The 12,810-nt window shown below is 51.9% G+C and overlaps 1 protein-coding gene across 1 annotated transcript; it reads right to left on the reverse strand.

Moving 5' to 3' along the window:
* Positions 1-3,010: 3,010 nt before the first annotated feature.
* Positions 3,011-12,797, reverse strand: LOC131087180 (E3 ubiquitin-protein ligase HECTD3-like). Its single transcript, XM_058030632.1, has 21 exons — positions 12,402-12,797; positions 12,174-12,334; positions 11,689-11,781; positions 11,296-11,431; positions 10,753-10,868; positions 10,377-10,490; positions 9,932-10,014; positions 9,384-9,549; positions 8,872-8,953; positions 7,784-7,966; positions 7,193-7,245; positions 6,825-6,889; positions 6,287-6,390; positions 5,856-5,975; positions 5,429-5,518; positions 4,882-5,088; positions 4,367-4,496; positions 3,893-3,967; positions 3,659-3,740; positions 3,468-3,539; positions 3,011-3,212 (listed from the first exon to the last, which is right to left on the reverse strand). The coding sequence occupies exons 1-21, from the start codon at positions 12,726-12,728 to the stop codon at positions 3,128-3,130; spliced, it is 2,544 nt and encodes an 847-aa protein (XP_057886615.1). The 5' UTR covers positions 12,729-12,797; the 3' UTR covers positions 3,011-3,127.
* Positions 12,798-12,810: the final 13 nt, after the last annotated feature.

Raw genomic sequence — 12,810 nt, forward strand, 5'->3', positions numbered from 1 at the left:
CTTTTCCACAATTCGCTGGGCTGTCACAGCAGACATTCAGTTTGTGATTGGATTTAAAACGCTGCAGATGAGAGGATCATGCAGAGGACATCCAGGCCACTCCCAGCTCCTTCTTCCCAGCTTACCTTTGCACAGCAAACTCAACAGCACAATCAGTGCGTTATCTTGGCATTGTTCAACAGCTGCCGTGTTTTTCCAGACCCTCTGACCATGCACCAAACAAACTCACTGCTGCAATGGGCTCCTCTCCCTACTAGAGGGGCTTTCACGGGTCTCTCACCCCAGTACACCACCACAGCAGCAACTGCTGCGATTCTCCAACATGTGTATGGTGATAACACAAAATAGACAGTAAAACAATGGTTTATATGGTAAAAAATTGGTTTTCTCAGTATGCTCGTAGGAGTTAAATCCAGACCATCCTGGGTGATTCCCTTTCTGCTAGGGCCAGAGTCCTCTTACTACAAGTATCTTTTAAACAGAAATCCCTGACACCAGCTAGATCCTCCCCCCAGAGTCCAGCAAGCCCTTGGGCAGGACAGAGTGGCAGGAAGTAAGAGGTCTCAGATGCTAAAAGACCTTGCTGGAAGGAAGAGTAGAGAAATGCAGGAAACGCGGGAAAAATCTAGTTGATAACTCCATAGTCATCAAGTGCTTCAGGTTAGGGAGGGCCTAGATCTAAAGCCAGCAGGATGAAACTGGAAGGTTGATCACAGTGCCCAGGGCTGTACAAGAAGTCTTGAGCATCTCCAAAGAGAGAGGTGCCACAATGCTTCTAGGGAAGGATTCCACCACTTCAGCCAGGTTCTGCTCTCTGTGTTGCCTTGCACAGCAGCCCTCTCCTCATCATGCAAGGCTGGAGCTGTGTATGTGGATAATGAGAGGGAACAGCGCTGTCTAAACACATCTCAGTGAGAAACGTGAAGTGTTCTGGGTATATGTCTGTAATAGCCTCAGCTACTCTCCTTCAGCTGCAGTTGCTTCCAAGGGTAGGGGAGCCAGAGGTGCTTGTTCCCCTAAAACTGATCACCCCAAGCAGCCCTTGCTGGCTCCTAACCTGCCCATTCCAGCAGGTGACATCAGCTCACCCTCCACCACAGACTAGGGCCATCCTATCCATCCCACCCTGAATTACTTATCAACCAACCCCTGCCCAGCAATAAAGAGAGGGGTCTATTTTATTGCTGCTTATAATTCTGCTCAGTTAATAATGTGGTCTCCTGCTGATGTCCGGTAGAGGTAAGAGGACAAAGTTGGAAAAAGCAGTATAAATTCCATCCCAATGTCTGTCCCTTTTCAGATGGCTTATTTCAAATCCCAGCTCACTGCTGCAGGCTTCTTCCTCAACACTCCTGACTGAGGGCAAGCCAGCAGACCAAAGTCCTTTCACCAGCTTACTCATGCCCATTTAAAACAGACACCCTAGGAAGTGACTCAGCCACCAGCACAGGAAAGTATTGCACTGGTTCTGCTCCTGTTCCCATTCACACTGCTGGTTGAAATCAGCCACAAAGCCACAGAGATCAATTCTGGAACAGCTCTAGGATTTACAGAAGACCTCCTCCAGCAGACAGGACTTCACACCCACCCAGCTGAGCATGGAAGACCCTGCTGCAGGCAAGGGCTGCCATAAACAGCTTCCCTAATTCACCCTATGCTCTCTCCACTCACCACGATGCAGATGGCAGCACATACTCCTTCCTGCTCCTACATCCCTTTTAGTAACAACCCTCCTTGGCAGTTCTGGGAATACATGTTTCAAAAGAAACTCGTGAAGGGAAGGACTTTGTTTACAACTGGAAGTGATCTCTGGATGACAGACTTCTTCTACAGAGAAGAAAAAGCCATGAAACATTAAGACAGGATTGATCTGAACTCACAGCATCAGCCCTGCTCCAGTGCAGCCCCAGTGATTCTGTGACTCACAGTAGTGGAGGTCCAACAGAGCACACAGGCTGAAGATGGAGCTGGAGGTATAAATGCAGACTAACATCGAGCAGCTCCCAGTGCTAGGCAATGACCAGCCCTGCCCAGAGCTGGGAAGATCCACAAACACTTCCAAATAATTGTGAAGGTTTTATTGCCCACTCCTCACTCACAGAGCATGTGTCCATCTGCTCCAGGAGCTCCAACTCTTGGTATCCGGTTTCTGTACTGCCCTAGGGCAAAGGCTTTTCCTATTCACCTGAAACCTCGGTGTCCCTTCCCATGGATGACAGGGGGGAGCAGAGCCTGGCACTGCCATGCCTGCTACTGCTTTAACCTCTGCAGTCTGGAAGATGAATTTGGCCCTGACGGCAGATCTTCATGAGAACTAGAAGAGAGTAGCTGTAATACTGTAATTCAGGGGTAAACTGAGGCTCAAAGAGCCTGGAGAACAGCTGCCAGGCCACCAGCATGCTGGATGCAGAACTAAAGGGAAGCAGACAGTTCCCACTCACTGTGAGGAAGCAGCTTCCCCAGCAGTCACTGCTGTGTAAGAGGTGCCAGGAATGACAGGAACTCACATTCTGTGTGATGTAAAAGCATGGGAGTCCCTTTGGAATCTCCCACAGTCCTGCTGTGCAGGTCTGTTATGACACCTGGTGGCCAAAGGCACCCCTGCAGCACCTGCCACCAGCCTGCCCCATTCTTCTTAATCGTAGATGAATGATCTAATTTCCATTGACCTCATGTGAGAGTAGGAACAAGGCAACAGAGTATGAGCAGGACACACTGAGCATCTTGGCCACCCCCTAGTCCCAGCAGCCGCTCACAGTTCTCTGTCCTGTGCTGTAAGCTGCTGTGCAGCTCTGTCTCCTTACCCCACTTTTGTTTGAGCCAAGTGCAGCCTGGAAGGAATGAGCATTGTGGAGCTACAAGATGTGGAGAAGAAACTCATTACAGAAGCCTAGCAGCTTTTTGATGCAGGAGGGCTCAGCCAGGGTTCCATCATCACAATCACATTTACAACCCAAGCTAGCTCCCAACCCTGTTGAAGACCCAACCCTTCATGTCAACTGCGGGGAGCCAGGTTTCACACCTATATATTTATTATATATATACACATCCCGTGGGGACAAGGGAATGCTTCCCACTGCATGGTTTTCTTGAACAATTGTCCATGCTGCTTGGTCAGGCTGCAACATCACTCTTCCCACGGACTCATATCTGTGTCAATGGCCACGCAGTTATAGGCAGCATAGCGCAACTTCTCTTCACATACCTTGGCTCTAGGGATGGCAGGAAGGAAAAAAAGATAAAGGTAAGGAGGAGCTGCCACTGCTATATTCCAGTTGAGAGGACAAGATGCTTTCTGAAATGGAGGAGATGCTTCACCAGGGGCTCACAGAGAGAAACTCAGCAGCCAGGTGGGACAGGCAGGGGATGGAAGTGTGGCAAAGTGATGGGACCCAACAGGTCAGCACCAAGGTTAAGAAGAGACCCCACACACAGTCCTCCAGACACAGGGAAGCACCCAAACTTACGTGGCATAGTTGGGCAAGAAGAGAGTGCTGGAGCAGGTGGATGACTCTGGCAAAGCATCTGTTGTCTCTGAGCTGGGGAGAAGGTGACAAACTGGTTAGAACCACCAGGCCAGTGAGGCAGGGAGCCCAGACAGCCCACCCCTGTGGTGTGGGATCTGTCAGCCCTGCAGCCTACAGAAGAATGGACTTACCCCATCTTGTCTGGATAGATGTAGATCCGTGCTGGAAGGCGACTTCTGCCAGTGACAAATCTGAGGAAGCGGCTGCGATCCTCTGTGAAGGAAAAGCAAAGACATCAGCAAACCCATCACTAGCGAGCAGTCCCTTCAGCCTAGCTGCTTGCTTTCCTTGAGTGGTTTCCCTCCCAGCCAGCAGGCAGGAGCTGTCATGGCACGAGATACGCACGGACAGAGAAAATTGCTCACCATTGGTGAAGTTATTGAGTGCTTCCCAGAAGTACTGAACACGGGTATCCTGTGGCTCAAAGTCCTCAAACCGAGCTGTCACAAAAGGATATAGAAAAGGGTTTAATAAAGATCTGAGCTCCTCCCTCCTTGGCAGTAGGTGCCTGCAGGGTGTGACCACACAGACCCAAGGTGCAAGAAGCATAGTTGGTCAGGCTCCTCCCAGGAAGCCCAGCCAGATCCACATCTCAGCTCCACAGGGGCTCAGACACTGGCAGCCAAGGGATGACCCAGCCTCTCCCATGAGGCTCAGGACAGAATCAAAAGGACACCCCTGTCCTCATCAGCACCCAGCTAAAGGCAAGAAGTACACAGGACCATATTCTCACTGTAAGAAAGGCTAATACTGGCCTCCCACACTTCTCCTTGTGCCAGCACAGACAGAAGACAGTTTTGCTTTCAGGAAGAGAGTTTTCAGCAAAGCCCTTCACTTACTGAGCCTTTTCAGGGCATCCACTGTGACTTCAGGGTCTCCACAGACCTTTTTTTCTAGTTCCTGCCATGTAAGGAGGTCAAGGACAGCTTGGGGCACTACCTTCAGCAGCCCAGCCTGCATGGCCATGATCTGAAAAGGAGACAAGGCAGGTAAGCAGCATGTTTTGCCCATTTCCCTGACTCAAGGTTGAGCCTAGGGACTCTTCAAGCCATGTGACTGCTGAGCACATGCTGCAAGGAACCTGAAGGAACAGGACAGGATCCCAGAGAGATGCACCCCCCCGTTCACTGAGAAAGCTTGTGTCAGAGCTGTGAATAAAACCCCAGTATCACCAGTGATACTAGAAGCCACTTTGCTTCTCAACAGCTCCATAGGCTCCAGGACCCCACTGAAAAGGTTGGATATCATTGCCCTAATGAGCACAGGGACACTAACCACAGTGCATTTTACCAGAAACAGGCTGGGGGCGGGTGTCTGGGAGTCAATGACCAGCCACAGGGTGGGACAGTGTCACCTGCTCCTTGCTCTCCTCCAGCCGAGCCTTTTGCACCAGGCGGATGAACTCCCTGCGGTCCTCGTAGCGCACGGCGGTGTGGCTGCCGTTGGGGATCAGCTCCACCACGCGCTGGTCGCTCAGCACCGTTGTGTAGGTCAGCTCATTCCCAAATTTGAACTCAAATGTGTCTTTGTCCATGACTTCCATCACCTCCAGGAGCTTCACCTGTCCAGGCACCAAGTAAGTCCATGTTAGAGAGATGGCCAGAGAACAGTGATGTGCCCAAGTCCTCATCTTCTCCCTTCCCAGACAAGCGACAATGACACAACATGTTGCCCTAAAGATGTTTAGCAGACCTTGGGCCATTGCATGCTTAAAGCAGCAGTCAGCATGGCTGCACCTCTGTAAGAGCATTTGGTGCATCCTTATAGCTGAAAGCTGCCCTTTGTTGTGTTTATTTGACACATCATAGGAGGAATCAAGTACATGAGGACAGGCACACAAATCAGCACCTTGCTGAGTGCCACAAGGAATAGGATAGGCACAGCCTCCCAGTCCCTCTCACCAACACGGAGTCCACAGCAGGGAAGTCTTTGCTCCAGCTGACCTCTTCCCCTGTTAATTGTTTCCATACAAAGCCAGGAAGAGCCAGGACCTGAAGAAGAAAAGAGATTTTGAGTCTATGTCAAAATGAGACCTCGCCAAAGATGGAGATAGGACTCAACAATGGAGACACAAAGAGCCTTCCCTACTTCTCCCTCTGCATGCAGAACTCATCATACCTGAGCAGAGACCAAACACTATCTCCTGAACTCTCAGCATTATCCCCCAAAAATCAGACTGTGAGTTCTCCAAACTAGTTTGCCCCAAATACCTCTTTTCCCAGTATGTGACCACAGAGCCTTTCCATGCTCTGTTAGACAGGCTGCAGGAGAGGGCTATCAACTTGCTTTGCAGCAAATCTTCTTAGATAGATGGGGCTGAAAACTTACCAGAAACTCCTTGCCCCTCAGAGCTGCTCCCATGATCTGCCCAATCCACTCGTACTTTGCAAAGTCTTTACAAGAGGGGTTGGGGACATACATGTCCCTGGCTTCTCCAGTGCCATTACCCTATAGGAGTGAGAGGCAAAACTCCAAGTCATAATTTCAGCACAGCATGAAACACCACAAACTACTCCTGCCATGCCTCTGGGCACTTCTCACAGCAGGAGTGGGCTAAACCCCCCACCCCTTGGCAAGATTCCCAGTGACAGACCAGTATCCAGGCACTTGTCAGCATATGCTAAAATGAAATGCCACAAAGCAAACCCCTCACAAAGAAAAGCTTAAAGTAGGTATGTCCCTGGCATGCAAGGGGACAGGGACAGCTCTGCATTGCCAGGCATGGAAGGGTTTGCCCCAAACACCCCAATGCACAGCACCTGGTTGGATGTGCGCACGAAGAAGGGCAGAGGCACAGGGGTGTCTGCTGAGCTGGGGCACAGCTCCTCTGACATGTCTGCTAGGCTGTCCCGAAAACCACCACCTGCAACCCCAAAAGAAGGGCATTCTTAGTGATGTGAATTCCCCATGTGCTGATCTTCAGAGTTATGGAGCAAAGATGAGGATTTCTGGTCCAACCTGGCCCTGGGTTGAGCAGAAGGCTCCTACTGGAGCCTTATGGCACTGGAGAAAGTAAGACAAGAGAAATAACATCCCTGCCTGTCCTGTGGAGAACAGCCAGAAGGATCACTGGCACTGGTAAAGCTGCTGTTAGTGACTAATGGAAATTTGGTCCCTCTCCCAGCAAACAGCACTTTTTATCTGGGACACAGCCAGAGGTGGCAGGACAAGGTAACCTGCCTTCCCTCTCTCATCCACGGGAATTGACACTGGAACCAAACAAAAGCACCCACAGCAACAGTCACCTCATCAGCCCCCGACTGCTCCAGAGGAGCTCTGGCCTCCTGCAGCCCCTACCTTGGTCGATGATGCCCTCTGCGATAAATTTGCACTCCCACCACTGGTCATAACGCAACGGCCACCTGTGGAGAACCAGGCATCACCTGAGGTGCTGCTCAAAGCCAAGGAGGTGCTGGCACAGTCACAGCAGGGACATCAAGGGACTAGAGTGGAGCAGTCTGAGTTTAGGACAGGACAACATCTCAATCTCCACAGACAGCTGCATCCTCAGTAAGGAGATGACACCTTGGGGTATGGGCCCTGATCTCATGGCTCCTGTCCTAGTAAACCCTCTCCAGAGTAGAGCACATGGGCTTCCCAAACACCCTGCTGAAACAGGACACAGCTCCCAGCTCTGCATGGTGCCTCCCCGAGACACTGCTTACCTATAATCCAGAGGCTTTTCAAACTTGTCTGAGGGTTTCAGACCTTCATATACCTGCAACAAGCAGAGACAATCAAGGTTGGTATCCCCTCTCCAGGGGAACTGATGTCACATGAAGGCAGGTACATCAAACACATAAGTCTCACTGCAGTTTGTGGTGTTTGTGCATGCACAGAGCCCCAGATCTACTGGAGGTGGGGAGAGAATGCATACAGGAAGATCAGCATTGCTGTGTGTAAAACCACAACACAGAACTCCATGCAGCTACTTGACTGTTGTCACACAAGAATTCTTTGCTGCCTTTTTAGTGCAACAGGACTGTTACACTCTCCACACACAACATGCCACAGAGAGCATCCAGGATAGAGTACAGATTTCAACTCAGAGATCCCAAATCCCTCATAGATGTTATTCCTTATGGGACCATCAGCACCTGTAATTACGGAGCCTGTGAGTCACATGAAGAAGCCTTGAAGGCTTGGTCTGTATCCAGCTCCAAGCTCTCCCTTCCACCCATCCTAATGCAGATCATTTTGATTTTGGGATGCCCCAGTCTCCCCAGACCAGCAGGGAACCTTGCAGGAGGGACTACCTGGGTGAAGACAGCGTTCTTGCAGCTGGGGTCCAGGGCAGGGTTGTCCCGGTGCTCCATGGCCAGGCGCCGGTTAATGTAGAGCCTTGGCATGAAGTTGGGCTTGCTGGTCTCCGAGTCCTTCAGACACTGGGTAATGAGAGCCGTGCGCTTCTTGGACAGCAGCAAGAACTGCTTGATGTGCTGCCAACAGGGAGCAAAACATGTCATCTACTTTCTGCTGAAGCCATCACACCTCCCTTTCCCAGGGCCTTCCCACACAGAGATATTCTCACTGACAGTATTTGCTTCCCCTCTGCCTCTGAAAGATTCTGCACTCTGGCCTAAGGGAGATAACAAGCTCAGCCCTCAATCCACCAGCTGTCATCTGATGCTCACACTCCAGTGTTGCTTAGAGTCTCTTCTACCCTCACTCTCACCAGAACACTGGTCTTACTATCCCTTTTAGTTGTAATCAAATCCAGCTCCTCTAAACAAACAAAAAACCCCAAATGCTATGGGTCCATGTTGACCTGGCACAGGAATTACAGTCCTTTCTGACTAGGCTTTCTGACACTAGCCCACAGAATAGGGCTATCCTGGTAATGTCCAGCATGTGTATTCTTGGAGAGGATACAAGGAAAACAGACAACTGGAGGGATGAACTCAGCACTACGTAAAGGATGAAAAGCAAAAGCTTATTAAAGCCAGGAAGAATGTTACTGGTAAAAGCCTTGATGTTTGGACAAGCCAGCTCAAAGCTGCTGGCAGGAAGTGCAGGAACAGAGCGTCCTGGGCTGAGATCTTGGAGGGGATGTGGATCCAGCTTGCATGCCCAGCGCTGCTATGATCCAAGTCCCTTGGATTTGAGGGTGAAATGTTCTGGTTTGAATCCACTTGTTAGCCCACAGCTACATGCTTCTACATCAGCAGTTTAGTAGGAAAATAAACAACATCACCTTTCACAGTCTTAGTGACTTGAGCTCAGGAAGGTATTTCCCTCCAGCTGCTTTAAAAGCAACAAGCCCTGGCTGCCTCCCCTACCACAACATGAGCACCATCACCCTGCCAGACTGAGGCCCCAACAAGACACAGGGCCAACTGCTCACCTTGAGCTTGCTGAATGTGCCAACAGTGTGGTCCCAGGCTGGCACCAAGTGATGCAGGACACTGTCAAGGAGTTTGATGAACCTAAATCCCAAAGAAGAAGGTATTGCAACAAGGAGTGATGGGGATCTGCACAGATCTATTCTAGACCATACATCCCTGAACACAAGCAGAAAAATAACTGATCCAAAGCAAACCCAGCATAGTTTTTTACCTCATGGAACCTTTGGTACTAAATTCCCACTCCCTGGGCACTGCATCCCTCTGCACATACCTGCCCCCCACACTGCACAGATATATTGTGCTTGTGACACATAAGACACGGTAAACTTGAGCTACAGAACTCCTCTGAAAGCACGAGGGAGCAACCCCAGAGAACCCACTTTGTCCCCAAATGGCTGTCATTTTCTCCAGTGTCCAGGACATGTCTCAAGAGGAGTGTCATAGTTTTACAGCTTCCAGCCATGTACATGCTGGAGATGGCATCAATCCCTGCATGCAGTGGCACCTGTACCTTTGAATGAGCACAGCCCGTCGGTACAGCAGGTCAGGGTCAGTCCCTTCTAGGCGAGGGTAACGCACCAAATTGGGCAGCTGGAACATGTCAGCACTGAGCCCCAAGTCCCTCTGTCGGGAGGATTTGATTTTGATGCCTCGGATACGAACATCAATCCCATCATCTGCCAAGGAAGACCATAAATGATATGCCAAAATCACAAGAAAGCAAGCCTTAAATAAAGTGTAGGAGGTCTATAAGCAAAAACAGTAGGAATGTACCAGCTCCACCAGCTCTGGGGCTGGGCACTGGGAGCTTCAAATACCTCTGTGAAGAAGAAGCAGGGTATTTACAGGAGAAAAATAATTAAATTATTGAAGGCAGGGAAAGATAGGATGAAAGCTGAGAACTTGCAAAACTTCAGATCTCCCAGGAGTTTCCCATGGTTCTTTTGAATCTCATCTAAAACAGCCCACAGGGAGAAGAAGTACAAGTCACAGCACAAACTCTTAATGTACAGTATTTTACAGGTGCATGATGGATGTGGTCACAGCAATCAGCCCTACCTCTGCACTCCACAATCCGGATCTCAATGACAGGTAGGTGTGTTGTCATGTCCTCAAGGATGCACACATCCCCAATATAGCTCCTGCAAACACAAAACAGATGAGGATTAAAGGGTTGTTCCCTCACCCATCCTGCTAAAATCCACTTGGACACTTGTACAGGAAGACATGTTACATCTTTTGAAATGGGAGCCTATGGCAAGAACTCAGTTCTTGCTTACAGTTACACCTGAATGCCTGAACCTGCTAGTGACTCAGGTCCAGGTACCATGATTCTGATGTGTCCCACAGTCGGATGAGGAGAGTCCTGATGACTGTACCATGCTCCTGCAGGCAGAGTGAACCCGCATCCCAGAGAGCCTGGCTTGTACTGCATGCCTGCTTAAGGCCAGTGTTCAACAGCTTGGGCCCCTGAAAGAGCCATGTGTGCACCTCCACCACTCACTCATCAATGCCGACATCGTTCAGTTTCTTCAGATTGTCCCCCTCACCCCCATACACAGCGACACGCTTGGGCATGAAGTTCTCATCAGTGGTATCCACTGTCAGCAGCAGCTTCCTGCAGAGGGAAGCAGGACATTAAGAAGGCAATTACATCTGAACACCTGTCACTACTCCCTCTCATCACTTGGTCATGTTGTTACAAGCTGGGATTCCCAAGTACCTGTGACAATGCTAAAACCACCTTCAAGCCCAGAGCCAGTGTAAGGGCAAATTTGGGCCGTGACACTCAGGCAGAAAGGGAGTGGCAAAACCTGCCCCAGTCACTAGCCAGCATGTAGAGCAGAAATGACTCTGTAGGGCAGAGAGAGATGACTCACTTGACAATGGTGCCTTTCTTCATGTTGAGCCGCACCCAGTGCTGGCCCTGGGACCCATCACTCTCCCAGTATGTGTCGGCGTGGCTGTCGGTCAGGCATGACACATTGAAGTCCTCCTGGAAGAGGAGAAGTGAATGGAAGGATGGAAGTGAGTGCAGGATTAACTTCTCATTAGTGGTTACTTTCATCATGAATCTCAGTGTCAGAGAGTATCACATTGGCCTGTTCCCTTTGCTGGGCTGAGACACCGGGAGAGCAGAGCACACACGACACTGGGGTTGACTCTCCGAGGTGCTCTGGGGTCACACACACAGCACAGAGTATCAAACCCTCCCTAACATCAGCTTTGTATCTAATATTAGCACTGGCTTCTCAAACCACTGTCCCTCCGGGGGCTACTTTATACAACATGTTGCATGATACTCCCCAGGTTTTTCTCCCACATGCTCAAACAGAGTGCAGTCCAGGCCAGAGCAGCACAGCAGGCAGTACCCATGCTCCCCAGCACAGCGGGGCTGATGTAGCCCTGTCCCTTTAACCCACCGTGTAGGACGAGACATCGATGCTGTCCACGTACTGCTTAACGCTGCCCAGGTTCTCATCCTCCTTCCCAATGTGGTCATACAGGAAATGCACCAGGTCCTCATCACATTCATAAGTCCATGTTGGGGGCACAAACCTAGCAGGGAAAAGGGATTACTGGGTCTGGAGAGCCAGAAGCAGCCAGGCTAATGGGTCAAAAAAGGAAGGTCCACATCCTGCTTGCCTTGCTCGGTTTCCTGCTTTTTTGCAGGCATATCTAGGACAAGACTGTGCTGTGCAGAGATGCCTGTCTTCCCCCCTCTCCCCTAAGTCTGCAGGAGACAGCTGTGTGGGCAGTCACAAGAGACAGGAGCTTGTCCCCCACCACAGCAGAAGCCAGGAAACAGTTCATACCGAAGCTTCTCTACTGCAGCCTCATCCTGCTCCATGGGCCTGGGCTTTGCTCCGAGTCGCAGAGAGTACGTCAGATCCACCACCTGCTCCCATCTGAAACAACACAGAGAAGTGGAGTGAGAACATCCCAGAGGAACAAGAAATTGGTGATCGAGGAATAGTTGTAAGGGGAAGCTTTGCATTTAAAGCCCCACCGTGTTCCATCCTCCATCATCTCCAGCATCATCTGTTGCCCTTTCCTTTCCAAGTATGTCTACTCCTTTCACACCCCGCTGGGCATGTGACAAGCACAGCGCCCGAGCCAAACCCATTCCACTCCACATCCGGCATCCCTCTTGCCTCACTTCCATGAAACCTGTCCAAGCAGGCCGGGGGTTCCCTAGCCCAGGGCAGGAGGGGCCGTGGGGAAGCATCCCGAGCCCGCACAGGGGTGAGCGCCTCGGCGCTCCCGGGAGGGACCCAGCGCGACACCGCGGCGGCCCCACCTGATGACGGGTTTGTAATCCACCCCGAACAGCTGCTGCTGTCGCTGGATCCGCTCCGTGGACTCCACGGGCACCAGCCGGTCCCCGCCGTCGGCGTGCTTGCACACCAGCACCCATCCCTCCTCGAGATCGCAGCCGCTCCGGTACTCCTCCAGCTGCTCCTGTGGGGACAGCCGGCGGTCAGGCGAGGCCGGGCCGGGCCCTCCGCGGACCCAGCCCCCCCGTTACCTTGCTGAGCTTGACCCAGAGCCCGGCGCTGTTGCAGTACTCCTCGCCCGTGGCGCGCAGGCAGCCGCCCTTCCGCACCTCGATCGTGGCCCGCGCCGCCCGCTTGCCGCCCCGCGCCGGCCCCGGGCTGTCCCACACGCTGAGCAGGCTGCGGGCGGCGGCGGCCGCGGGGGCCGAGGGGTCCTTGCAGATCTTGTACTGCACCTCCCGCGGCACGTAGCAGAGAGCGGCGGGCAGCGCCCGGGCGCGGCGGAAACACTCGCTGCACTGCAGCAGGAACCGCAGCCGGCCCAGCACCTGGTGCGGCGCCTCCCCGCCCGCCTTCATCGCGCTCCGGGCACCGGCTCCGCGCCCCTCCGGTTTACGGCGAACCCCGCCCGCCGACAGGCAAGATGGCGGCGCCCGGCGG

The sequence above is a fragment of the Melospiza georgiana genome, chromosome 9 (genome assembly GCF_028018845.1).
Source record: "Melospiza georgiana isolate bMelGeo1 chromosome 9, bMelGeo1.pri, whole genome shotgun sequence".
NCBI classification, from domain to species: Eukaryota; Metazoa; Chordata; class Aves; order Passeriformes; family Passerellidae; genus Melospiza; species Melospiza georgiana.